We start from the raw sequence: 25,729 nt of genomic DNA on the forward strand, positions 1-25,729 counted from the left end.
ATTGCAGCAATATCTAAAATGTCCTCGACTGTTTGACGTTGTATCTATATCTGCGTCAATTAAATAGGAAATGTTGAAAGGAAAATGCATTTTACGAGTACATAATTATGAATTGAGGTATATTATGATTATATATTTTATCTTTAATCTTAATACGAATGTAATATATGAGAAACAAGAAAAAGTATGCGATACGGCTGACCCTATTTTATTCAATAAAGTCTACAACATATAAAAAAAAGGAAAATAGTTACGTATAATCATAAATTAAGAAAAATTCTCATACTACATTTACAAGCAAATTATTATTTTACACGATTAAAATTACCTAAGTAAATACTTATCTAACAAATATAAAGTAGATAAAAAAACTTTTTTAGAATACTCAAAATATTAAGAATTAATTGATTATCTTATCAAGTGATAAATGAATTAATTACCGAAAGATATCTCGCATTGATATATCTTGCGAAATATCTATATATTTCTAATTAAAAGTAATATATCAATATCTTGGATATCTTCAATGAAAAATCATAACATAAGCTATCACGTCAGTCCTAATCGAAACGATTATATCGACTAATTAAAAAATGAAGCATGTGCGTTTTGAAAATGGGTAAATATGAACATTAAGAAATTTTGTATGAATTTTGTTACGAAAATATTAAGTAGTTGTCGTAAATCTACTTTTATTCTCGAGGTTGCAACTACCTCTGATAAGAGCCCGTGATAATACTCGCGAAATTATTAGTTGTTGCCTTAACTCGTCTTCGCGACGTGGATAAAAACACCGGAATGCACGCAAATACAAATAGATAGATAGCGACCGTGTCTCCGAAATCTTCGTACTTGTCGCGTAACAAATTTTTGATCAAAGCATCATGCTTTCTATACGCACCGCTGCGTTCCACGGTTTTATGATACAAGGTACACATAATGAATCTTTCATTTGGCAAAGGAAATTTAAGGCAAAGAATTTGCAACCATTCATAAAGTGCTTCTTATCGTATATAATCGGTGTTATATCAAAGTATTTCTGATTATCTTGCCATATCTGCAAAAAGTAAATTATATCACAGATATATCTGATTTCAAGCATCCAATTCAGACGCTATCACGTTTCGAGCACTTTATCGAATTTACGTTTAATTTTTCGCTGAAAATAAAAAACCTTTTTACATTTATTTTTCTGATTATTTTCCAAGAAAAAATTTGTTTTCATTGCAGCGGCGGTTTTGTTATTTTGTTGGTCTATATTTTCGATTGAATTAAGTAATGCTGCGAATAACAATTGCACCTACTATCACGAACTAACTCCTGGTAGTATATATTTCATTCAGAACCGCGAATACCCGAATTTCTATAGCAGGTCACAATCATGTTCATGGACCATCGTAAGCGAGTATAAAGTTGATTTAACCTGTAGCACGTTTGAATTACCATGGGTAAGGCTATAGTTTTCATTGTAGAATTAATTACTAATCGTAAGAGAAATAAAAAATAACGAATAATTTTCGCGCAGAGTTCCAATTGCTTCCAAGACAAAGTAGCTGTGCAAGTCAATTCTTCTACTACGCATCGGTATTGTGGTAATGGAAAGTTTAACATACAATCTGAATCAAACACGATGGTTGTAACGCTGCAATCACCAGTGTGGTCAAGGGGTGGTCGTTTTGCTTGTGAAGTGAGATCAGTGAAGCGACCCCAAGATTTCGAAGATTGTGAATGTGGATGGAGAAACCCTGTATGTATATATTTACGCAAATTCATCGACGCTTCATTTAGATTGAGTGACGTTATTCTAAGCAAGTGAAAGCTTTTGTTAACCGTTCTTAGAGCCGCATCGTCGGTGGAAATGATACAGGGGTGAACGAGTTCCCTATGATGGTTGGTATTGTGGACTTCAAAAGACGAGTCGTATTCTGTGGAGGCACTATAATTTCCAAAAGATACGTACTAACAGCGGGACATTGCGTCGTCGAGAGAAAATACCAGGACTTGGGTGCCCTGGTTGGCGATCATGATTTGCGAACAGGTAAGTGTCTACTGTAAATGCAAGTACTTGGTATCTCGCATCGTGGCTAATTTGATTTCGATCTTTAGGGTCGGATACAAACGCCACGGTATTACATCGAATAATCAAAATTGTGATTCATCCTAATTACGCTCAAAGAGATGATCAAAATGACGTGGCTATCGTAAAAACAGAGAACGAAATTAAGTTCACTAACGAGGTTGGTCCGGCCTGTCTACCTTTTCAACATTCGTCGGATACTTTTGGTGGCAATTATGTTGAATTGTTGGGTTAGTGATATAGTGGTTACATACTGTGTTACGATTAGCTTTGTTATTATATCTCAACATTTTTGATAAAATTAGGTTGGGGAACAACGGATTATGGTGGCCCAACTTCTGATATTTTGCAAAAAGTTACCTTAAGCGTGCTTACATACCTACAGTGTTCTAGAAATTATAATGTAACAACAGATCAAATCTGCACCTATGCCGAAAACAAGGATTCGTGTCAAGTAAATTTCGCTTTGAATTACAACAGAATCGATGCGATCGATCGATTAAATAAATTTTCCACGAATGCAGTAATACTGAAGCATTTGTTTAAAAAATAGATGGATAGTGGTGGGCCAGTTCTATGGCAAAACCCGACGACTAGACGACTTGTCCTCATAGGAATCATTGCAAAGGGTAGATCTTGTGCCGTCGTTGGTGGTGTAAATACCAGAGTTGGAGCTTACATCGACTGGATTATTTCAGCAACTTCAGGTAAGACGTAGAATATGCGATGCAAATAGTTAAAGCTATATCCGCGTAACCTTCGCAATTTTGTTATTTCAGACGCTTCGTACTGCATCATAGAATAAGACAATGCAGCTTATCGTTCGACTCGATTTGACACAATCCGGATAGCAGGCCTAGTCGTTTCATTAATATCGCTGATAACGCAACTGACATACTTATGAGGTAAATTTCCTCGTTTTACAGGTTTGAAATGTTCCCAAGAAAACGATAAGAATACAAACATACTATTCGCACGAAAATTGTATTAGATCGGCAATTACATATCATGCGGGTATCAAACGATTAGGATGTGTCGATTTATTGTTTCAAGTCTGGAGACGACGAAAGCGTTACTTATTTAATTTAACGTTCAGATATGTTATTGAATATATGTTGTTAAATCATGCTAATTGAATCTTTTATTTCACCCCCAACCTGCCTCCTCCTTTTTTCGACTCTTCTTCACCCGCCGTTGCCTACGCTAATGTTATTTGATGTTTACGTAAGAACGCTCAAACATCGACGCCGGAGCGTCTGTATCTTGTAACACTCAAATCGATTGTAAAACTATCCTATTCGTACAAAAACCTATTTTTATCGACATAGACGGAATAGTCAGATTCATCGAGCGAGATCTCTAGCAATCGTTTGTTACGCGCAACACGAAAAGACGAGCAATATTACGACGCACGCGAAATATAAACTAAGTAAAGCCTTCGGTCACGAAAGCCGCGTGTCTATGGCAAACATTCCGATCGCATGCAGATATGAAATCGTAAGCAAAACTAATCTATGAATTTGCTCGAAACGAGTTAAATTTTTATGCACGGATCGGTAACTATGAAACGCTTACGCAATGCGATTTCTGATATATAACGTATATACATCGTATATACGTTATATATAACGATTATATACGTGGCTGGTATGTAACGGTACGAGAGAAGATCATCGAGGTATCATCGCCACGCGACGCGATCCTTCTGTATATATCAGCGCGTCGTTCTTTAGAAGCCGCGCGTAGCCTGCACGTAGATAACTAGAAATTAACTGCGTGTAAACAATGTCTCATTATTAATAAGTTCGTGAATGAGGATGTGACGTGAGACACTTTACGAGAGGGAATATTCAACAGCTCCACGGTTACGTTCAAACCAGAGCAAATACATATAATCATCTCTGTTTACCTGTGAAATACAAAAGGAAGTAAACATCGACGAGAAAAGGAAAAGAAATTGATTTATAAGCACAATCAACGATGAATCGTTTTAGACATTGTCTGCTCGTCGAGGTTTCTCGGTTCACTATAAATAGATGACAAGAAAGGGGGAATTAATCGGACAAGCCGAACGGGTAATTCGTGGCGCAATTGCGTACGATCGCACAAAATCAGTCATATCGTCGTACACGAGAGATATTTATTAAACAAATTGATTTCTTCGACGTGATCTGCCCTTGACACAGTTATTTAGTCGATGATGGTTCTCACAAATGGGTACTCTCGTCGTCTTCACACGAGTACCAGATGTGGTTTATGAAAATTTCGTGCCAATCCCCGTAACATGCGTAACAAATTTGTACTTTATTAGCAATCGGTTTAAAAAATAGATGCTAGTCTTTTCGTAAGTAGAATCGTCCGATATCGATCAAACAATATTGGAATCCTTTTGTAAACGACAATGTATACGCTATAATTGACCGGAACGAATTGAAATGAAACAGAAACAAAGGAGTTAGAGTGCCTTGTATGTAAACACCGTTGTTGTTTTTAAGCAAACCAGTTGCTATTTGCTTCCTTAATGTACACCGCACTCAGTTTCTATTCACCTTCAATATGATTTCACTCATGGTGCAACCACCTGACCTTAGCTAACGATCAGTAAGAACCTCGAGGAAGCTAGGTCTCGAGGGTCGAAGGTCAGTAAAAGCGTAAACTTTGTTGGTGGCCGATCGATTAGAGTCGAAAGCACGTCTGTCGAAAGTAGAAAAAAATAAGGCGAATTCTATTTGTAAAGACTCGAGGGAAGTCGAGATCGTGAGCCAATCGAGGCAAACGAAAATGGCGGGGATTGGCTGCGACGAAGATCGATGTGCAACGAGGCGCGCGCGCGCGCGCGTCAACCTTCCTACTCTTCTTGCAGGGTATAACGTAACGTTGACCAAAAACACGGAGGACAAGGAAAAGATAGCCTCGTCCTCTTTGGGTAGAATATATCGGTACAGAGGGATAGATCAGTTCGAACGAGTTTCTCCCCTCTGCTCACGGCCTTCTCCCGATTTTCTCCCCGAGGAAGTCGGCCAGTGGCAACTCGGCCGTTCCTGATACACGTTGAGCGGTCTAGTTCGTGGGGAAGAGCAGAGAGTCGACAGTTGGGAGTCGGAAGAGCGTGACCGTAGAGCGTATGCGCCATATGTACATAATTACTACGGCCAATCGGGAATTGAAAGCGTTGTGCAAAGCTTTGTCGAAGCGTCGAAGCTCCAGGGTCTGCTTCGTCCCGTTGGTTCCCTCGCGTGCGTGCATAAGCGCGCGCGCACACAGCCGCGCAACGGTGGTTCAGTTGGTTATTGACGTTCATGTGCACGGGGCGCGTTGCTAGAGTCTCTTCAGGCACAGCAACTTGAGAAGAGCGGAGAGAATTCGCGCGGGCTGTTTGTCAGCCGACCAATCAGAAATAAAGAGAACGAGAAATACCAAAGGCCTACCGAGGCCGGAGGAACGAAAAAACGAAAGGTGGGACTGATCGTAGCAGCCAGAAAAAATAGCCCGGTTTGAGCGAGGAGGGAGGTTACAGAATCGAACTACATGGCTCCAAAAATTATTCCTTCTTTCCCCCGACCACGCGTCTACTATCTACGTTCGAGCGAGCACCACCGGTTCAATCAGTGGACCGCCACTTCGAAATAATTGAATACGATTCGAGTTCGGCCAGTTTCGTGAGTTTTGTTAGGAGAAGAAGAGCGATTCAGCGGCAGCCAACTCTGCTCTGTGTACGTCTCCTATATCGCATTTTGAATAACATATACACTCGAGAGTGTAGGTACCACGACTGTGACAGCGAGCTTAAAGAGAAAGAGAAAGAGTGTGCGCGAGAAAAGAGAACCATGACCGCGATGCAAATGACGTTGCCGATTTAGTAAATCGTCGTTCATATTTTCTACAGTACGAGAATTGTCCCTCGCTTGTAAAGCTTATGTCACAGGCAATCGAAAGAAACGTCAGCATCCACGGAAGACGAAAGAGGAGAAAATTGAAAGAAGAACGGTGTCACGGTATAAGGAAAGAGAGGACGGAAGATCGGGGGCATGTTCCAGGACAATAATCCTGTTAGCAACGTGAAACGTGAGCTTCCTCCGATTGCTTCGAGTCGTTAAAGTGATTCTCCTTGTGCCTGGACCGCTGTGGCGATCTTTCATGATTTAGATGCATCGTTTTCGCATGGCGGACAAACTGATGTTCTCGCTCGTACAAATAGAAACCCTTTCAACGATCGTTGTACACGCACCTTTCTTCGATCACCCCCTTGTCCTTTTTCTTTCTTCTGATTCGTCTCGTAATTCACGTATGTCGTGTTCCTTTTGGTTATTCCGTTAACCGATCCGATATCGTTAAGAAAACGACGAATCTCTCGATTCGCAACGTGCAAATTAAAAAAAAAAATTGCGTCCGATATACGAACGATTCTTTCCCTCGTATACAACCCACGCCGTATCGATTATACTTGCTGCTCCGAGACAGATATCTGAATCGTTGATTTTCAGCCTTGCCAATGTGAATCACATAATTCTCACGTAATTCTGTTGATCTCTTTGTATCATCGCCACATTCTTCCTTCGTATATTGTAACGAACACATTTCGAACCACGAGTTTTAACTTCCGTGAACGTCCACACGACACTTTAACCGATCGATAGTAAAGAATAATACGATTTCTTACGACGGAAAGCACGGTAAGGTGAACAGGGAGAAGAAGAATAGCCCACTGTGTGTTTTTCCCTTCTGTTGTTCACAGAAAGGAGCCTGCGTCCACGTAGGAGCTGCTCCGACGAACAGCCGCGTTCTTCGTACCAGGCATGCCTTCCGCGTTACTCTAAGGAATTTTTTCTACACAGAGATCTAACTTATTCAGGATAACGGTATTATATTAACAGAGAGAAGAAAAAACAAACACAGCAGATAATAAAAAATATTCTTATAGTTAAACGTAACGATTAAGATCCTTGTTGGGCCTTTTGTTGAACTGCCGTTGTCATTCTCGTCCTCGTCTTTGTCGTCGGCGTCGTTGACACACTCGTTAACGTCGTCGTCGTTATTGTTATTGTTAAACTGTTGTTGCTCTCGATAGCAGTCACTCGTTGCTGCCACTATTTATCGTTTTCCTAGTCTCTCGTGCCAGTAATTGGTCGCCGTGGTGATTTTTCAAAATATACCTGTACACTCTTTAAACATCGGCTCGGTTATCCCGATCTGTACTGGTCCATTGACTTGTTTCTCAACGAACGCGAAAAGCATCTAAAGACAGGAAAAAAGGAAAGGAGGAGAATATAAGCAATAAAAACAGAGCATTGAAAACGGAAAGGAAAGAATAGGCGGAAATTGAACAATTTGTCTTTGAAACAAGGAACTTCGAGGTGAAGCATGGTAGTCAAGAACGAGAGTACGAGAAATGGGCATGAGCTGGCTCCGTTGAACGAGGAACGTCAGGCAGGTCAGAACGTGACGATCGTGATAACCGGAAATCAAAATGCTGCTGGCAGTCAAGAAACCAAGGAAGAAAACAGAGCAGCATGGAGCGGCAAGATGCAATTTTTCCTCAGTATTATCGGTTACAGCGTGGGTCTCGGGAATATCTGGAGATTCCCTTACCTGTGCCAACAAAACGGAGGAGGTAAGTAATATTTGTCGATGAGCGATTTCTTAATTCTTTCTATTTCGTCTCTATCTCCTCTTTCCTCGAAAAGAAAAAAAAGACGCATAAACGATAAATCATTAAACTTGAACTTTGAATCGTTACCCGTTCTCCTTGAAAACGTTCTCTAATACGGAGATGGATATAAAGCCGCTATAATCGAATGGCCACGTAAAACGCAACGTTATACGCTATTTTCAGTCACATAGTTCGACCAACCCCCCTTTCCTGCCCTCGCCGTATGCCTATCCGCTTAAAAATATATATCTTCGAAGCGTTTCGCGGATCTTCGAAATACCAGCGAGAACGTCGCGAACAGTCCTTGGTTTCCGGCTATCGTATTCCATACTTCCTCCCGAATATCCAAATACGGAGGGAAACCCGGGGAAACTAATAAAATCCTATAAAATCCGCCCTTGAACCCTCTGCTTTCCCTATCCATGATCTTTCTTCTATCCACGACCTATACCTCGGTTGGCGTAACTCGATTACATTCCAATGAAAACGAAACGGAAACACACGTATCGCGAAAATAGACATTGCTGGTTTACGTGGGTGGATGCGCGAACAAGGGTGGCGGGTGAAGCACGAATGAAATCACGACGGTAGGGCGTTACGTCACAGGGACATGGCTTACGCGACCGTTAAATCGGACGCCCCCGCGAATTTCGACGTGGAAATTTCCATCAGTGTTACGAACGTCGACGAGCCAAGACCCGACGAATAGAGAGAGAAAGAGACTACTATTGCGCAGAACGCAAGGACCGAACCGCGCGTTTCCTCTAGCTAAGTTCTGGCTAGGTCAGCGTTCGTGTTAACGATTCGCCAGAAAGTATATGCCACTGCACCAAAAACGAGCCCGGTTCTACTCGATTTTCAATGGAAATTTCCTTATGCTACAATACGACACCGATGTCGAGGCCATCGTTCAGCCTGACGCCGACGTTCGACGCGCGTCGATCGATTTTTAACGTTCTTATCGGCAGACACGTAACAATTTCACATCCGCATCGAGTTTATGAATCGTCTGTTCTGTCTTTTACGAAACCTTTGCCAATTTTTTAGATAAGAAGTATTCTTTATTTTTTTTTTTTTTTTTTCGTTTTTCTGGAAGAACAGTTTAGGGATTGGTATTTCAAAATGTTTGAAATACAATAATAACGGAGACGAGTAGCGAACGACCCATGGGAACACGGCATAAGTAGAATCAGGAATTTTAGTCAGACGATTTATCGAGAAGTCTTACAGGAGAATCGCGTGCCGCATACTTGAACGATCCAGCCTTTTACGCTGGGGACGTGTGTAATCGCGGTAATATCACATCGTACGTGACACGATTGATCAATAGTATGCCGCCTATCGACACTCCCGAAATTCTTTCGATCGGAATGAAGAGAAGGATGAAAAAAATTGGTAAAGAATGTTCGAATAAGATGGAACGTGTACCTACGTATGTACGTATACGTAGATACGCGTCACTCGATCAATACCGTACCAGACACTCCGGCTGCGGCTGTCTCAAACTAGACTACTGCGAAAAAAGGGGAACGAAGAATATTCTCTAAGCAGGGTCACAGCCGAGCCCTGGCAAATGGGAGAGATTAAAAGAGAACGGTTACGGCATTCACTTTGTAATAAGGGGTCAGAGGAACAAGAGATGGGGTGAGGAAGGGGAAGGGATAAGGAACGATATTATTTTACCGAGAGAAAGAATAGGAAGAATATAGATCTCGCTTTTTAGACAGCAAAAGAAAAAAGAAAATTGCCAGGGGTAAAACATGTTATGCACGGGACGCTTTTCAGGTGCCTTTCTCATCCCCTTTTTCGTGATGCTAATCCTAGAGGGTGTACCCCTCTTTTTAATCGAGCTGGGTCTCGGTCAACGAATGCGACAGGGTGCCCTTGGTGTATGGAACACGATACATCCATGGCTAGGCGGTATAGGAATAGCATCGTGCATCGTCACCTTCTTCGTGGCGCTTTATTACAACGTCATCATTACCTGGTGCTTCTATTATCTTTTTAATTCGCTCGAGGTGAGTCCCTTCGTTTTCCGATGATCGATCGATTCAATCAATAAAACCGTAGGCCGTTGTTATTCCGACGATCGAAAACGAGCTTAATACCAACTCGATTATGGCGTTTAATTGATCGATGGAATACGCGGGTGCTATAATCACCGGGTACCAGAACAGTTTCGCGATCGTTCGATTAACGAATACGATTTATGTTTCATGCTGCTCGATTAGGCTGTCACGATTAAGTTCAACGTAAGTACTTGTCAATTTCAATCTTCGTTTGCATTCACTAGTCTGCCTAGAAAGGAAATGGATAAAATGGAACGCGTCGCGCATGATGTAGTTCTTATTATAGGAAATTGCAAATTAGACGCTTTTATATTTTCTAATTAACGCGAATCTGATTAACGATGTCGAGGGTAAATTTTTGACGAACGAACGATTCAACGCAGGAGCCGTTACCATGGGCGAAATGTCCAGAGATTGATAATAAGCCAGTCGAAGAATGCGCGAAGAGTTCGGAAACTGCATATTTTTGGTACAGAACCACATTGGACGCGGCACCGTCGATCGAAGAAGGACAGAGTCTCAAGTGGTGGATCGTCCTTTGTCTGCTGTTGAGTTGGATCGTCGTCTTCTTTATTGTGATGAAGGGAATACAATCATCGGGAAAGGTAGGAAAACGTCGAGTGTTTTAATTGGTTTTTCTTTTCCTCGCGGGTGGTCGTTTACTTTCCCTTCGAATTACTTCCTGTTCCATTTTCCCGTCCGCCTTTTCCTCCGTGTAAATGCGAGAGTCAGATATACTGTGTCAACGACTTATGTTTCTGCTTGATTTAAAGGTGGTATATTTTACATCCATGTTCCCGTATTTGGTGCTTACTATCTTTTTTATTCGTGGAATAACGTTAAAAGGTGCCAGCGCTGGATTAGCCCACATGTACACGCCAAAGGTAATTAATTTCCACTTTTTCGATGAGACTCTCGTGTTTCATTGTTTTTCGCGTGATTTTCACGGTTGCCTTTTTCATCTGCAGATCGAGAAACTATTAGAGCCGACGGTCTGGCTCGACGCAGCGACGCAGGTTTTTTACAGTTTCGGGCTAGCATTCGGTTCCTTGATCGCGTTCGGTTCTTACAACACTCCGGACAACAACTGCGTTCGGGACGTGCTCCTGGTTAGCGGTTGTAACGCCTTCACCGCTATTTACGCGAGTGTCGTGATATTCGCCATTCTAGGCTTTAAGGCAATGACAAACGTCGATAAGTGCTTGGCGAGGTAAACTGATTTTTATTTAATTTCCATGAAATAATTTCTAGGGATGAAACAAGGAAGATCATCCAGATTATTAACGATCGGGCAATTCCATTTCTTTGTTCCAGTAATATAGACTTACTTTTTCAAAATGGATATATAATGTACAAGAACATTACCATGGAAGAATACGAGGAAACTGTAAATACGTTAAACGCATCTGCGATGAACTTCACACTTGAAACCTGTAGTCTCAACGAGCAATTGGATAATGTAATCGGCAAACATATTTCTTATATTTGTGTTTTAAAAAGACGGTCTTTAAATTATTTTTTTTTAAATTAATCGATTATTAGGCTGCCGAAGGAACAGGATTGGCTTTCATAGTTTTCACCCAGGCGATAGTCGAGCTGCCTGGCGCTCCGTTTTGGTCTTGTATCTTCTTCCTAATGCTTCTAGCACTCGGTCTGGGTTCCCAGATCGGTATACTAGAAGGAATGCTATGTGTCATCTTCGACATAGATCTGTTCAAGAGAATAAAGAAGCAATACATAACAGGTAGGTAAGATCATTGTCGTCTTCTATTCACGATAGAACAAACGCGATAAACGATAATTTTTTTTCTTAGGGGTGGTTTGTACGGTCTGCTTCTTCGTTGGTTTAATATTCTGTACTGGTGCTGGGGAATATTGGCTAAAAATGTTCGACAGTTTCGCCGGTACCATTGGCCTCGTAATGGTGGCGCTCATGGAAATGATTTCAGTCATTTTCGTTTATGGTCACGAAAAGTACGCTAAAACTTTTATACTTGATGGTCCTTCCTGGTTTAAGGGAACATTTCACGTTTAATTAACAGGAAACAATTCTTTTCCAGATTCACGAAAGATATCGAGGAAATGACAGGATACAGACCGGGGATATATTGGCAATTTACCTGGCGATTTCTTGCCCCCATAATTATGGTCTGCATTCTCCTTTCCAGTATAGCATCCATGTTCATCAAAAAGCCCACATATTCTGCATGGGACGCGTCACGGGTGAGAAAAACTTTTTGAGTTTTCGAATTTTCGCTTCTTTCGTTGTCAAATTTTCTAATACGTCTCGACCTCGATATTTCCTTTTGTACGTTTCAGGGTATAGCCGTACCCACCGCGTATCCCAGTTGGGTGTTGGCCATAGCGGTCGTCATCATTTTCGCGGGCATCGCGCCAATACCGATCGTATTTCTTTTGAGACGGTTCCAATGCGTCAAGCTGGACGTTGACATTCATCAAGGCAGTATACGGCGCATAGATACCACTGTTTCTACCAAAGAGATGATGGGCGATGTTGATGTGAGTAGATCCAGAAAATCTTTGACCGCGATGAGCTCGTTTCAACAACATCCGCCCGACGTTCCTTTCATCCTCCATTATTCTCTCTATTCAATCGTATACATCACGACACACGCATTTGCATTTGTGTATTTCTTTTATTTACACTCTGTAGCTTCTCGAACGTTCACCAAGGACTATTTCGTGCGTTTGAAAAGTATGCTCGATAAATCGAGCAACACGATTATCTTAAACCAAGAAAATCGCGCCACCTTCACTACTTATATGAATTATATCATTTCGCTTCACTGACTCGGCGATTCGTCTTTTATCACCAGTCTTGATTAACTATGGATAAAACACGCGAGGCACGTTCATATGCTTGTCTAGACAACGTAGAGACTTAGTCATCGTAATAGAGAGTGACTTAATTGGCGCACCGAGAGACATGCTTACACTATTAGCGTCACGAGTGCGAGTCAGAAAGAAGAATTACATACTCAAGGTGCGTCGATTAAGCCTGAACGAGCATTAAGATTTACGTTGGACGTACCTGCAGTTATAGGAAAGCGTCCGTTCTGTGTGCGGTAACGTCGATTAATCGCTTCTTCCATAGCTACTTTACACGTGAGTCCGTAGTATACGTACTATCGTTTATGGAATGCTCTTAGCTTAATTTTACGCGCTTTGCACCGTTGTTTCTACTGAAACGATGATCTTCGAGTACGAAGAGGGAAACGGAGGAAACGCGAACAAGGTGTTTTTTCTGCGGCTTGTAAATCTTACGACTTAGAGAACGTTGCCGATCGCCAGATTTTAGACATCGCGCCAAGTCGGCATGTTGTCTGCGAAAAAGAAAAACCAACGAACCCGGTACTTGAGTTCACCGGACAAGAGCTTTCTCGCTTTGATATCTCACTGGCACCGCACTTTTCTTTCATTAATAAGGAACACGCCCTGGCTGGCCTGCGTTTCGAACAAATCACGCATAGCCTTAGCTGCGATTGTTCGTTCACGATTCGATCACGGAAAAACGTGGCCACTTGTAATTAACGGTAGTAATCTCAATTTTCAGTTGGACGAGTACCACGACCGTCTCGAAGATTTTCCCGAAGAGGATGAAGATGTGAATAGCGACGATGACAACAACAGTGCACCGCCCATAACGAAGATCGTCCCCAACAAGCTTCAGGGTAAACCCTTCAAAATGGAAGTGATGGACTTTTAAAAGCAAGTGTCGGGTCCGCGATCTTTCGTCGCGCAGTTTCTTCTTACAAACAAATCAGGGAAAGAAGGGTAAATCGAACATTTGTCCCTTTGGAATTTCAGTTCTTAGGAGACGCGTAAAATGATACGAATTGCAAATCCGAATCGAGGAATGAAATAATTGAACGATCGGTGCTTTTTAAAAGCAATACTTACTTTCCGTCGAACTTATGACACGGTATTAACGTGTACAAAGCAAATAAGAAACGGAAAAGCGGAGAAAACTCAAAAAAATACTCGGCGTCACAGAATGCATGGTAAAGAGTGAGAGAGAGGCCGATTCTAATCGCACTCGAAATCGATTCGTCGCGCCTTGCTAGCTTTGTTCGATTGACTCGGTTTCATTGAGATCTAAATTATCTTTGACTTGACCTGATCGATACCTTCAGGCGATTGGTTTTTGTCCTGTCCATCTAGTTCGTTCGTTTGATCGTATGATCGGTATTATACAGCAAGTTGAAAAAATAAAAAATGCAGAATTACGCACGAACCCCTTACGGCAGCATTATTAAGTCTAGACTTCTTCCGCGAAGAAACGAATCGCGTTGATATTAGCCTCCCTCCTTCGTATCTTTAGAAAGAGTACCGTCTACTTATGTTACGGATCAAACAATGAAATATTCTGACAAAAGCTCGTCCAATTAAAAACGAAACCTTCAAAACGTACGGAGATTCATAGTACGTAGAATCGATCATTCGTCTTGAAATTTTCGAGCGATTTCTAGACGGTGCCTACGTTCCTATTGCTTCCAAACCTCAGGGGTGAGAAGAGAAGAAATGGTCAAAAGAGAAAAGTTGCAAATATCGAAACCTAATTAGAAGTTATAAACCTACTCGCCTAAATAGAACTGTACGAGTAGGAAATAGTGTACAGACGGTATCTCTTCACTGAGTTTCGTAATACTTCCGAATTGCTAGAAACCCGATTACTTAAAGCAGAGATAGATCGCGAAATACTGTGAAATTTGAATGTCTCCGAGGCAGATATGTCGAGATCGGGTCGAAGAATTTTCAGGATCGTACTTAACAAGAGAGAGAAAAATGGAGAAAAGAGAAGAACCACGAAGCGGAAATCTCTTCGGGATGATTCGAATCTTTGTCGAAGTTCAATTTGAGCTCAATGTGGTCGGTATCGGTCGCGCAATCGTTCCTTAGAAAATCGTGAATGAGAGATTGAGAAAACTGTGTACAGGCGCGGTTCGTGTCTTCGTTGATTTTTCTCGTTTCCTCTAATTTCTAGGATCGATTACGTTCGATCAGTAATGACCAATTACGGAGGAACAGATACTTTGCAAACGCAAGGGCGGATATCTTTCCGTCAAGCGATGTAATATACTCGTTTGACAAGGTCAGTACCTGGCTCGAAAACATCAATAGCAATTCTAACAGAAAAGAGAATATCGAGATACACTGTTCATCGCGTTGCATTGTCATCGCGATGCTTGAAATGTTATATTTTTGGCAGCGCGTGTGCTCACAATCAGATTAACTTCGTGATAGGGTATTACCCCGTTCCTTTTCTCTCCTCTTTCAGTTCTTCTGTTTTTTCCACTTGACATACCGGAGCATGATCGTTGCTGCGTTCGTAGACATTTAAATATAGATCGTACATAGGGTATATTGTATACACAAATATCCAAAACGTTTAAATAAAAGCTTATTTATTGCCGAGTACACGAGTCTATGAATACCTATATATCTATCGATCTTTTCCTTGCTTGTTCCTCTTTGATTCTGTTTTAACGGAATTTGAGCAAGAAAATGCCGATTTTTAGCAAATGTACGATTTTTTAGATGTAAGAAATAAGATATACGTAATATAATTATTGCCGCACATGCAGCATCGAGCGATTTTATAAATTTTGTTATCCTGTGGTTACGTTAGACGCGAATTTGGGCAAACTGACGTTTTGACAAATGAAGCATACGATCGTGTGCCGAGAGACAGATATTTATTTTCCGATAACTATTCTTTATCTGTACACAGACTAAAACTTTCGAAAATACAATTCAGCAATGTACGAGAGACACTAACTTATCAAAATCGCGAGTCAGAGAGTCGTCTGGAAAATGTCAAAACCTGATGCGCCCTGCAGATTCTTAGTCGATATCATGCATATGCCGTAGGAAAAGGAAAGAACCATTGATGACTTACACAAAGTGCTCTATTTGGAAAATCTCACAAAAGCAGACTTATACAGACTTAGCGTACAAGTTGAGATGGGCATAAGTTGATAAAAGTGGTTGGTCGTTCCACAATACATATTTGATTGCTTTGGCATACTGAGCTGATCAGACCGTCAGTTCGCGCGAATTCGCGTCCAATGCAACTACAACATTCTCATCCGCTTAAGCAAATTCCTGAGACATCTCAGGATTAATAATTTATTTATAATTTATTAATAATTTTCATTATTATTACTGTGTGATAAATATAATCACCACCAGAAGGAAGGAAACTCTCGAGCTATAGGTACTGTATAAGTCCGTAAATGACAGAGATTTAGCCTATTGAAATGATAATTTCTAATGATTTCAAATACTACTACAAAAAAGACGAGAAGAGCAGCAAGAGTTAAAAATACATTAAAAGGTCAAACGGTGACGTCATCGTATAGATAGAAACTTATCAAGGTAGGAAACACATCAAAGATAATGTAATTTGTCTGTTTGTACGATAACCGTATACACGTAGTTCTATCAGATATCAAGTGTGCCACGATAAACATTCGACAGGTAAAAGTAGATATTTCGCGGATTTCTGCTCATTACTCATCCATCGGTCTATCGACGAATTACAACGTTTCATATATACATATATATACACAACTTTTTCTAACTTTTTTCCAATAATATATTCCGGTGATTGCAAATAGCAATCAGCTTGATCGGTTCAATGGCGAAGACCACGGACTCTATTCGCGATGTACGCAAGCGTACCACAGAATCCAAATCTGAATTACAATCAATGGAAAACAAGCAAAACAATGACTTTTTAGTTAACTATCAAAATCAATCTTACAATATACAAAAGTTTATTCGGTATCACCCCGGTGGAACGAAGATATTGAGATACTTTAAAAATCGAAGCTTAGAGAAGGCGTTCGAAGAATTTCCCCACTCGCAAGCGGCATTCCACCTGTTGCAGGAGTTCACGTTGAATCAAGAAAAATATCAAAAATACGAAGTAAGTACAACAGGGAAATTTATTGCAATATGTACTTGTATGTATTATCTTCGAATTTTGTACACTAGGCATTTCACGCTTTAAAAAATAACGTTCGACAAATATAAATGGAACAATTTATCGAGAGTTACGAACTGACAACGTTTTCATTTAAACGTTTATAGAATCTGATCGATTGGGACAAAGCTATACTTGGACAAGTAGGTTCACTGGGTCATCATTATTGGGAATGGGTCAATTTACCAGTGTATAGGGATATTAAACTTTTCAAGTCAAACATCTTAGAAAGTTTAACAATTACTCCTTGGTATCTGATACCGATAGTATGGATTCCGATGTCTCTTTACTTCTTTTATAACGGATTGGCACGCATCGCTGCCATCAATACCGGTATTTTTACTATTTTTAATTCGTTTTTCTTTTCTATCAGTCACAGTAATTTCTATTCCACACATTACCTAATTAAGAATTATAGTAACTTTATTAATCCCTTTATATCAATGTATAAAATATCTCGCCATGTAATGTTGTTCCAATATTGTTCATGTGATGTTTTGAATGAAATATTTCACGTTCCCGTTTTTCAATGTTTACGACTGAAAGTCGCACATCGGTCTGTGTAACATAACATTACATACATGTAATACCATGCTTTCAACTATTTCATACAACATTTCCTTCATTTAACATTCCTAATCCCCTTTACGTTCACAAACGCAGTGTCTTACGAATTGATTTTTATGCGAATCGTTGGACGACACGTATCGCATGTTTTCCAACGACAGGACACGCGAGATATCTCTTCCGAAGCTTCATGCATATAAACGAATTACGTGGCGAGATATTTCGTCCTCCGATGCGAAAGGATTAATTTATTTTGTTCTATTTGTTGAAACTGTTGTCTAATTTCAGAAAGCACCGTGTTTGAACCTTTAACTTCGTTTATATTCGGTATATTCATATGGACTATGTTAGAATACGTAGTTCATCGTGAAGTTTTTCACTTTAAACCACCGGATAACTCGAAACTATTTATTACTTTGCACTTTTTACTACACGGTGTACATCACAAGGTAAAAAGTAATTTTCAGTCTTTAAATTTATTTGGTTAGAAGGAAAATGAAAAAAAATGACGATAGAATCGATATATGAAAATAATTTTAAATCGCATAATGATTTTATCTTTTGTTCAATAGGCGCCATTTGATAAAAGAAGATTAGTATTTCCTATTCTACCAGCTTTATTGGTAGCAAAACTGTTACTAATGATTTATAATATGGTGTTTCCACAAACGATTTTTTATTTTATACTCTCTGGTACAATGACAGGTATTGGCATTAAAATATTTATATTTATTGATTTTATCATAAATATCAATGATGTATCAAATGTAAAAAAAATTTGTCTCATAGGCTATATGATTTACGACTTAACACATTATTATCTACATCATGGCGCGCCGAAATTTGGAACATACATGTACTTAATGAAAAGGAATCATAACTATCATCATTTTTTACATCATGATCTAGGTAAAATTTACTTGCTTTCTAAAAACTAGATGAATCATAAATAAAAACTTTGTTCTTCAGGTTTTGGTATCACCAGTAAACTATGGGATTATATATTCAGAACGAATATTTGTTTGCGGCAATTGTTGAAGCCCATTGAATGGTAAATCGATCCATCCGTAATGGTAAATTATATACGAACTATGTACATATAACAAGCAAACAGTACAAAAAGAAGTCAATTACAATATACTATCGTTCGTTTGATGATATATATATGTATATATATATATCATCAAAATATAAATATATATATATATATTTTAAGTACAAACAAGAAACAAAATGCACAAGATATATGTACAATAACGTACATAGAATCGAACCAAATCTTTCAGAGAAGAAAGTATCATTATTCATTGCTATAAGAACCTCAGCAAATTGATGTTTTAAGTACATGATCCTTTAAATATACGCTTATTTTATATAAAAATATTTTGAGCATACTAAACAAGTAAATCAGTATCAATGATTAAAAGAATACCATCGTCATCAGTGATATAAACAAATGTGATTAATTGTAGATTAAGATTATAAATAAATGTGATTAAAGTCCATCAACTTTTATGTTTTTTCTACCCATACTTAACTGTGGGAATGTGCTCTTATTTGTAGGAGGATTCAACCTAGACGATAAATTAACGAATGCTTCAAACAAACTTGCTCTATCCATAACATTTACCTCATAATGTTTCAGTTTCTCTCTAGTACACCAATTTGCAGCTTTGCTTGCTATATTCTCCAAACTATGAGATTCTTCCTCAGCTTTAGTTCGATTTCCAATAACGATCATGGTTATTTCTTTTTTGTCTTTATTCCTGTCAATATCCTTTTTCAATGGGAACAACACATCCAAAGATTCAGGTTTTGCGGTATCGTAAACTAAAACGTATCCATCAGCGAAACCAAGGTAATGTCGAGGTAGTTGCTGATTATTTGCATTATTCTGAGGAGATTCCAGTCCCGCAGTGTCATAAAATCGCACTTTTTCTTTCGTACCGCGATCAGTTTCTATATTTGCGACATAAATATCTTCGATCGTAGGGTGTATTTCCTTTTAAATTATAAAATATAATTTGACATAAATAAATATAGTACGTTAATTGTTGTAGTTAAAATACAAATTTAAAATTGAGAATCAGTATGTAACGTAGAAATATATTGTACCACAATTGATTTTTATACAAACATAACCTATATTCTTACTGTTTTGGCATTGACATTTCCATATATGAGTTGTTCCAATAATGCAGTCTTTCCTACTCCTTTCATTCCACAAACAACTACTTTTGTCGTTTTCCCCATATCCAATCTTTCGTTTAAATTGCGCTATATTTACTTCCGATATTAAAACTCATGCCATTATTAAAAAAATAACTTAAGTCACTGAAGTCAACATTAACTCTAGTAACAGAATGAAGACAGCTGTTTTCCTAGGGGAAACGTATACTATCTGTTCTCATCAAAGATATGTCCCATTTCGGAAAATATAAATTTTTTTACAAATTGAATAAATACTAGTGACTGGCTGGTATTTCAGTTTATTTAATTCTAAATTCTTGACATTTCACAAACATTATAACAATAAATGTCTTCTATAGTAATATAGTTTCTTAAAATAAATTTTTGTCGTATTATAATTTATAAAACTTCGTCCGTTTAATATTTCAGTTGCATAAAATATTTAACGGTAAATACCGAAAACTCAATTACAATGGAATGCTTAAAATAATGCTATTAAAGCAACTATAACTCATAGAATTTTATCTTTATCATTATAGTAAATAAGAGTTTACTATATACATGTAAATTTATTATCAAAATATATTCTTTTTGTGGAATCATTAAATTTTTACCGCTGTAAACATACTTAAATATATTATACGCATTCTTGTTATTCACCTATCTTTTTTTGCAAATACAGTATGTTTCTTCATGTAACATATCATTTCCTCCATTGACAGTAATTTTGATCTCTACATGCCTTGTCAATTATTTAGTCTTTGAATTTTGTTGCTTGTCTTATTTGGTGTTTGAGATTTCAATAATAATGAATTTCACATGCAAAGGCCTGCATACACTAAGATATCATGCATTTCAAATTCATTAAAAGTCGATTATAAGCAGACATCTTTCCAAGAAGTCTGACATTTTATTAGAAATAGACGAACCAAAGTGCATCTTCATCTCAGATCTGATCAATACCACGTTACTTGTTTCACGTGGAATTTATTCTGACCTATGGCTTAGATGTCTCTTTCACCTGTTCCACGGGTTTTGTGTCTTCAGCCAAAAGAGCATTTAAGTCTACATCTTGAAAACTTACAGAATGTTGGCTAGAACCTAAAATTATAAGCATAACACATACATTAAAAACTATAAAAAGATATTACGATTACATGATCATAATGTAAATCTGTATACCTGCATGTGCAAGGAAAAGGTCTTTCAAAAATCCTAATTCTTTTGTAAGCATCTTAATTTTTTCCTCAAGTAATTCATTCTCTGTTTTTAACTGATTTACACGTTCTAACGTTTGTTGTGTACGTAATTTACTTTTAACTCTAGAACGTTTTACAGCCTAAAAAAGTATTAGAATATTAAATAAATATATAAATGTTTTCAATATAGTTTCTAGAAAATAATTAATTGCTTTCATTTACTTGATTATTTCTGTCTCTGCGCCGTCGATAATCTTCATCATCTTCTTCTTCAGAAATTTGTCTTTTTTTCTTATTTCCAGATGTGTTATTTTCTTTATTTTTGGGTGCCATCTACAATTCATTTTAAAAGATGTATTCAATTTAAAAACTTTCATGAATGCTACTTTTAAGTGCTTTAAATATATTGTTAAATTTGTAAATAAAATATCGCGTTGTTACTTATTCAATTACTTTTTGTTAAATATTTAAGTAGTAAGCTCAAATAATATATGTATATAATGTATTTATGTACAATCATAAATCCATAACAGACAATACGTCACATCATGTAAGTTAGAGTCAGTGTTTTTAGAACATATAGTCTATTTTAAACGATTAGAGTACGTAAGTACTTACTCTAAGGCAAACTCATATGACGAAAGATGTCGCGTTACGTACATGTGAAATTTTACTTACTTTTTATATTCCATACAAATACTCTAAATTCTTGGTTTCGTATCACCATAAAAGCTGCACAATTGAGACTTTTGTTGCTAATAATTTATCATGCGTGTCACGGTAAAACACAGTTTCGATACGTCATGTTGATGATGCAATGCTACTTAAAAGAAGCTTACAGGCACGTAAAGGAACACAGACTGCCCTCTATCGGTACATTTCTATGCTAAATATAATAGTTTTGAAAAAATGTAACCTCCTTCATCGATTATCTTTTATTATTAAAAATTTTGCATATGTTGTGGCTGCATTTTACTTTACTTTTATAACAATTAATATATACATAGGTTTTCATCTTCCTTATTATTATTATATTTTTTCTTACTATTATTATTTTTTTTCTTATTATTATTATTTTCTCTTATTATTATTATTCATTCACTCTCAGAACCACTTTCACCACTGCCACTACCGGATTCGCTATCACTGCCACTAGCTGATCGAGATCGAGATGGAGATCTCGACTTCGATCTAGATTTTGAACTTGATGGTGAACCAGATCGAGATTTAGCTGGAGATCCAGATCGAGATTTAGTTGGAGATCCAGAACGAGATTTAGCCGGTGATCCGGATCGTGACCTTGAAGGTGACTTTGATTGGGATCTTGATTTAGAAGAGTTTCTGGATTGAGGAGTACCAGATCTTGACCTGGACTTACTGTGCGACCTAGGAGACTGGGATTCAGAAGGTGAACGCGAAGCAGATCTAGACTTTGATGGTGATGCCGAACGAGATTTTGATCTAGAACGAGATTTCGAACGAGAGCGGGATTTTTTACTAGATGCTCGGGATGATGCTTTTGATGATGCTCGGGAAGATGCTCTTGACGATGCTCTAGATTCGGCTTCATTTTCAGAACCTTCTAAAATAACAATAGATCATAAAATTATTTTAAAAATATGCATAATACATAGCTAATAGAATTTTATGTAATATTAACGACCTCTATCTTCTACTTTCTCAGCTTCTTGTTGAGGTTCTTCCTCTTCCTCTTCCTCCTCCTCTTCTTCATCTTCATCTTCTTCTCCTGGTGGTTCCAACTGTTTCTCCCTATACCTTTGCATTTTGAATTCATTAGCATTAAGTGGTCGGTGTCTTACTATTAATCTTGTGTTATTTGGTTGTTGTCCAACTTTTTGACGACGTTTACTAAGTCGTACTCTCGTTTCCAATTCATTATAATACACCTACATAACACAGATAGATAATGATAAAATACATACATCTCACATAATTAATGTAAAACATACATTTTAATGTAATTTTAATATAAAACATACCCCATCTTGTCTTATGACAAGGAAATAATTTTCCTCGTATCCTTTTGAAGCTTTACTCTTGACATTCCAATTATATTCTCTAGCCATCTTATACTCGTACTCATCATCATCTGCATAGTCAATACCAGCTGCAAAATCTCTTCTACGTTTTTCTAATGTCTCTTCTAAAGGTAAGAAGTATGCCACAAATTGTTCACCGCTTTCATCCATTACACCCCTAAAATAATAACTCTGTTATAATATTTTGTAAAATGTTATAACTCAAGTATTGGCTATAGTTTACTGTACTAATGAACTAAAAAAAAGTATGAATTTACCGAATCATAGCTTGCGACATTTCTTCAATTTGAGCTGGCACAGAACGTCCAGTTGGTGCTGGATCTGAATCAAATATAACTTGTGCGCAAGGATATTTCCATAGCTGAAAAAGATTCATTGAAAAATAATAAAAGAATTAAAATACATACTTATATCCTATAAAAGTATTTAAAATACCTTGAAATCTGGAAATACTGGCAAAATTTCTACAGGTACTACATTTGGCTTACTGTAGTGTCTTTCAATGGACTTTTTATTGTCTTCAAATGTTTTTTCTATTGCTTTTATTTGACTTTCACGATCCATATATAATGTTTCTTCCTATAAATGCAAATATAACACAATTTTATGCATGTGAGGAAAATTTTAGTACAAATAAAATATATAAATATCAAGACTCACTTTGAAATTTTTCTTAATACTATAACCAACTTTAGCTTCAACTTTATCCACAGTTTGTGGTTGAAATCTAGTTTGTTCTGTAGAAATGTATTCAGTACGTCGAAGCCAAGACACACTTCTAGCATGATGTCTAGATCTTTTAGAATCTTGTGGAGTAAGAACATCTTCTTCCAAAAGTTTTTCGTCAGCAGGATCTAATTGAGCATTCACATCTCCAGCATATGTATCTTTATTTATAAGATCAATCTCTACACCTAAATCATGTTCTGTCAATACTTCATATTTATAATTACGTTCCAGTGAAGTTGGATTATATTGAATAAACCTACGAATATTAATTAATTATACATTATTTAAACTACTAGTGACATTTAAATATCTGACCTTACCGAGTGGATGCAAAAGGATATGTAATAAATTTAGGATCAAATGGTATATCAGGCAATGTATTGCAATATTTAACTCTACATATTAACTCAGATCTGAAATAAAAATAATAAAAGAGTATAAAATATCACTGTTATAAAAACCATAGGTTATAATCAAATCTCTTACCTTTTCTCTGCTGGTCTAGTCGTACGTTTGTCTCGTTCAGCTGTATTGCCATTAGTTTGAATTGTAGGAGCCATATTATATTGGCAAACGACATTTAACAGATTTTAGACATTACAAAACTCCTAATTCCGAAACGAGAACTACACTTTGTATACTAAAAACAGTTTATCCGACGCCACGTAGTTATACCTCATACTAGATAGGAAATGAGTACTTATGCCTGTATTTCTAGTTTCACAATACACGTGCTGCACCATGCGGCTAAGTGCTGAGTTTAATCGAGATCAGCACATATAAACACCTATAAAACTAGGGCTGTTTGACTGGAACTTAGTATACATAAGAACCTATGTATTTAACACATTGTTGACCGGCAATTTTACTGAGAATTTATCTCATGTCACCGGCTATTATTTCATAATTGGATGTGGAAGTAAAACAATATAGATAAACTTTAATAAATTTTATTTATTATTCAACTTTTACTATTTCTTTTTCGTATGATAAGCAGTGTAACAATTACCTACGTGTAATGGTACACACAACAGCTTTTGCAAATATATCTAGTTTCGTTGCATTTTCCTTTTGAAGAGCACACCTCTACACGCTCTAGTCAGATTTGTTTTTCTGCCAGTGACTATTTTTTCTATGATGTGGTCTCTTAGTTGTCCGGAACGCTAGGGGTAATGCCCCCCCTACCGCCAAAGTCAGGGAATTGTTAAAACTGGCTGGAACAAGAGGACGCAGGAAGGGGATGCAACGGAAGATAATTCATAAGAGGTTCCTGGAGCGCTCCTGTCATACGAGTAGGATGGTCATCGTGGAGTTTTAGTCGGTAAGAGTCCGACACTACTCTGCTGTTACCGATTATTAGTAGCAGCGGAGTGTCCATGAGGATTTCTCCACGCGCAAAAAAAGAGCTACTTCCAGTAGAAATTTTTTGTATCTTGTTTTATTTTCTGGCAGATGGGTATAATACATTTTATATGCATTGAACAAGGTACAGTTTATCAGAAAAAGAAAATATTTTGGACCACTTTAAAGATTTTCGTAAAATACTATTGTTCGCCAAATACTGATCTGCACGATCTACCCCTTTCATGTGCTTATTGTATTATAATATGCACGTAGGGTTAATGATATTTTGACGGCTTAATATCAGATTCACTATTTTCTCGTACAGTATCATTTTCCAAGTCACCACAATTTGATTCACAATCACTCGGACAATCAGATAAAACATCCGCATATAATTCATTGAAAGATTCTTCATTGATACGTTCCGTCATCGCTGAAATTTCTTTTACAACGAAGGACACAACTTGACGAGTCTTATAAGCGAGAGACACAACTTGAGATATTGTTACGACACTCAACTAACTAGCAACCAGTCAGGCACAACTAATCGGTTGGTATCGTGAGCCTTGAACGTTATTAGCGTCCAAGGTGGAGGATTATAATAAATGTACAGAGCGAGGTTTAGGTCACCTTATTTATTCCACTCAATACTCTGAATACAACTGTCTTTAAGTTCACTGGGTTCCACTTAATACTCTGAATACAACTGTCATTAGTTCACTGGCTATCCTGTTAAATATAATGGTCACTGACTGAATACGGTCATATGTTGATTCTTAGAATACTGGTGCAAGAGTGACTCTTGGTGATGTTGCTGTCGTAGAGGAAAGTTCGT

The 25,729-nt window shown here is 37.8% G+C and overlaps 6 protein-coding genes across 14 annotated transcripts; 3 read left to right on the forward strand and 3 right to left on the reverse strand.

The window, feature by feature from the left end:
• Positions 1-29: 29 nt before the first annotated feature.
• On the reverse strand, positions 30-19,746 carry kappaB-Ras (NFKB inhibitor interacting Ras like 1). 4 transcript variants are annotated; one of them, XM_033348040.2, is made up of 3 exons: positions 19,527-19,745; positions 19,003-19,374; positions 30-50 (listed from the first exon to the last, which is right to left on the reverse strand). In XM_033348040.2, exons 1-3 carry the CDS (start codon positions 19,623-19,625, stop codon positions 45-47), a joined length of 477 nt encoding a protein of 158 aa, XP_033203931.1. In that variant the 5' UTR covers positions 19,626-19,745; the 3' UTR covers positions 30-44. The 4 variants fall into 4 exon arrangements, with proteins under 4 accessions (XP_033203931.1, XP_033203930.1, XP_076477122.1 ...); XM_033348039.2 differs by lacking the exon at positions 30-50 and adding an exon at positions 4,196-16,700 and having other exon boundaries at positions 19,527-19,746; XM_076621007.1 differs by lacking the exon at positions 30-50 and adding an exon at positions 18,027-18,461 and having other exon boundaries at positions 19,527-19,746.
• Positions 771-3,209, forward strand: LOC117164742 (venom serine protease 34). Its single transcript, XM_033348029.2, has 8 exons — positions 771-930; positions 1,231-1,448; positions 1,526-1,747; positions 1,840-2,038; positions 2,107-2,307; positions 2,383-2,531; positions 2,631-2,784; positions 2,857-3,209. The coding sequence occupies exons 1-8, from the start codon at positions 885-887 to the stop codon at positions 2,880-2,882; spliced, it is 1,215 nt and encodes a 404-aa protein (XP_033203920.1). The 5' UTR covers positions 771-884; the 3' UTR covers positions 2,883-3,209.
• On the forward strand, positions 7,439-15,235 carry LOC117164736 (sodium- and chloride-dependent transporter XTRP3). 3 transcript variants are annotated; one of them, XR_004465733.2, is made up of 13 exons: positions 7,439-7,688; positions 9,513-9,745; positions 9,959-9,979; positions 10,180-10,401; positions 10,570-10,680; positions 10,765-11,006; positions 11,111-11,255; positions 11,339-11,540; positions 11,611-11,770; positions 11,857-12,019; positions 12,116-12,316; positions 12,855-12,922; positions 13,371-13,512. XR_004465733.2 is itself a non-coding variant. In XM_033348012.2 (12 exons), the coding sequence occupies exons 1-12, from the start codon at positions 7,439-7,441 to the stop codon at positions 13,521-13,523; spliced, it is 2,103 nt and encodes a 700-aa protein (XP_033203903.1). In that variant the 3' UTR covers positions 13,524-15,235. The 3 variants fall into 3 exon arrangements, 2 of the variants coding, with proteins under 2 accessions (XP_033203903.1, XP_033203905.1); XM_033348012.2 differs by lacking the exon at positions 12,855-12,922 and having other exon boundaries at positions 13,371-15,235; XM_033348014.2 differs by lacking the exons at positions 9,959-9,979; positions 12,855-12,922 and having other exon boundaries at positions 13,371-15,235.
• On the forward strand, positions 16,458-18,877 carry Fa2h (Fatty acid 2-hydroxylase). 2 transcript variants are annotated; one of them, XM_033348030.2, is made up of 6 exons: positions 16,458-16,748; positions 16,913-17,138; positions 17,661-17,821; positions 17,945-18,077; positions 18,162-18,281; positions 18,342-18,877. In XM_033348030.2, exons 1-6 carry the CDS (start codon positions 16,458-16,460, stop codon positions 18,425-18,427), a joined length of 1,017 nt encoding a protein of 338 aa, XP_033203921.1. In that variant the 3' UTR covers positions 18,428-18,877. The 2 variants fall into 2 exon arrangements, with proteins under 2 accessions (XP_033203921.1, XP_076477121.1); XM_076621006.1 differs by having other exon boundaries at positions 17,945-18,281.
• Positions 19,747-19,845: 99 nt separating the features above from the next.
• On the reverse strand, positions 19,846-21,592 carry Irbp18 (Inverted repeat binding protein 18 kDa). 2 transcript variants are annotated; one of them, XR_013059080.1, is made up of 5 exons: positions 21,440-21,592; positions 20,984-21,094; positions 20,745-20,901; positions 20,492-20,663; positions 19,846-20,391 (listed from the first exon to the last, which is right to left on the reverse strand). XR_013059080.1 is itself a non-coding variant. In XM_033348041.2 (4 exons), exons 2-4 carry the CDS (start codon positions 21,092-21,094, stop codon positions 20,560-20,562), a joined length of 372 nt encoding a protein of 123 aa, XP_033203932.1. In that variant the 5' UTR covers positions 21,440-21,591; the 3' UTR covers positions 19,846-20,559. The 2 variants fall into 2 exon arrangements, 1 of the variants encoding a protein (XP_033203932.1); XM_033348041.2 differs by having other exon boundaries at positions 19,846-20,663; positions 21,440-21,591.
• An 81-nt stretch (positions 21,593-21,673) lies between these two features.
• Positions 21,674-24,234, reverse strand: atms (RNA polymerase II-associated factor 1-like protein antimeros). 2 transcript variants are annotated; one of them, XM_033348018.2, is made up of 8 exons: positions 24,037-24,234; positions 23,871-23,963; positions 23,482-23,806; positions 23,257-23,400; positions 23,079-23,182; positions 22,762-22,978; positions 22,425-22,668; positions 21,674-22,340 (listed from the first exon to the last, which is right to left on the reverse strand). In XM_033348018.2, the coding sequence occupies exons 1-8, from the start codon at positions 24,108-24,110 to the stop codon at positions 21,856-21,858; spliced, it is 1,686 nt and encodes a 561-aa protein (XP_033203909.1). In that variant the 5' UTR covers positions 24,111-24,234; the 3' UTR covers positions 21,674-21,855. The 2 variants fall into 2 exon arrangements, with proteins under 2 accessions (XP_033203909.1, XP_033203908.1); XM_033348017.2 differs by having other exon boundaries at positions 21,674-22,343; positions 24,037-24,232.
• Positions 24,235-25,729: the final 1,495 nt, after the last annotated feature.

This window comes from Bombus vancouverensis, chromosome 8 (assembly GCF_051014615.1).
Source record: "Bombus vancouverensis nearcticus chromosome 8, iyBomVanc1_principal, whole genome shotgun sequence".
Lineage (NCBI taxonomy): Eukaryota > Metazoa > Arthropoda > Insecta > Hymenoptera > Apidae > Bombus > Bombus vancouverensis.

Coding starts and splice junctions, on each gene's coding strand:
- Irbp18 (XM_033348041.2), bottom strand. CDS start 21,094: ATGGCACCCAAAAATAAAGAAAATAACACATCTGGAAATAAGAAAAAA. Junction 20,902..20,983: donor GCAGAGACAGAAATAATCAA/GTAAATGAAAGC, acceptor ATACTTTTTTAG/GCTGTAAAACGTTCTAGAGT. Junction 20,664..20,744: donor CCTTTTCCTTGCACATGCAG/GTATACAGATTT, acceptor TTATAATTTTAG/GTTCTAGCCAACATTCTGTA.
- kappaB-Ras (XM_033348038.2), bottom strand. CDS start 19,625: ATGGGGAAAACGACAAAAGTAGTTGTTTGTGGAATGAAAGGAGTAGGA. Junction 19,375..19,526: donor GAAATGTCAATGCCAAAACA/GTAAGAATATAG, acceptor ATAATTTAAAAG/GAAATACACCCTACGATCGA.
- atms (XM_033348017.2), bottom strand. CDS start 24,110: ATGGCTCCTACAATTCAAACTAATGGCAATACAGCTGAACGAGACAAA. Junction 23,401..23,481: donor GTATTAAGAAAAATTTCAAA/GTGAGTCTTGAT, acceptor TTGCATTTATAG/GAAGAAACATTATATATGGA. Junction 23,183..23,256: donor CAGTATTTCCAGATTTCAAG/GTATTTTAAATA, acceptor AATCTTTTTCAG/CTATGGAAATATCCTTGCGC.
- LOC117164742 (XM_033348029.2), top strand. CDS start 885: ATGCTTTCTATACGCACCGCTGCGTTCCACGGTTTTATGATACAAG. Junction 1,449..1,525: donor GCACGTTTGAATTACCATGG/GTAAGGCTATAG, acceptor ATTTTCGCGCAG/AGTTCCAATTGCTTCCAAGA. Junction 1,748..1,839: donor AATGTGGATGGAGAAACCCT/GTATGTATATAT, acceptor AACCGTTCTTAG/AGCCGCATCGTCGGTGGAAA.
- Fa2h (XM_076621006.1), top strand. CDS start 16,458: ATGGCGAAGACCACGGACTCTATTCGCGATGTACGCAAGCGTACCACA. Junction 16,749..16,912: donor AAAAATATCAAAAATACGAA/GTAAGTACAACA, acceptor AAACGTTTATAG/AATCTGATCGATTGGGACAA. Junction 18,282..18,341: donor TTTTTTACATCATGATCTAG/GTAAAATTTACT, acceptor TTTGTTCTTCAG/GTTTTGGTATCACCAGTAAA.
- LOC117164736 (XM_033348012.2), top strand. CDS start 7,439: ATGGTAGTCAAGAACGAGAGTACGAGAAATGGGCATGAGCTGGCTCCG. Junction 11,007..11,110: donor GTCGATAAGTGCTTGGCGAG/GTAAACTGATTT, acceptor TCTTTGTTCCAG/TAATATAGACTTACTTTTTC. Junction 11,541..11,610: donor AAAGAAGCAATACATAACAG/GTAGGTAAGATC, acceptor TTTTTTTCTTAG/GGGTGGTTTGTACGGTCTGC.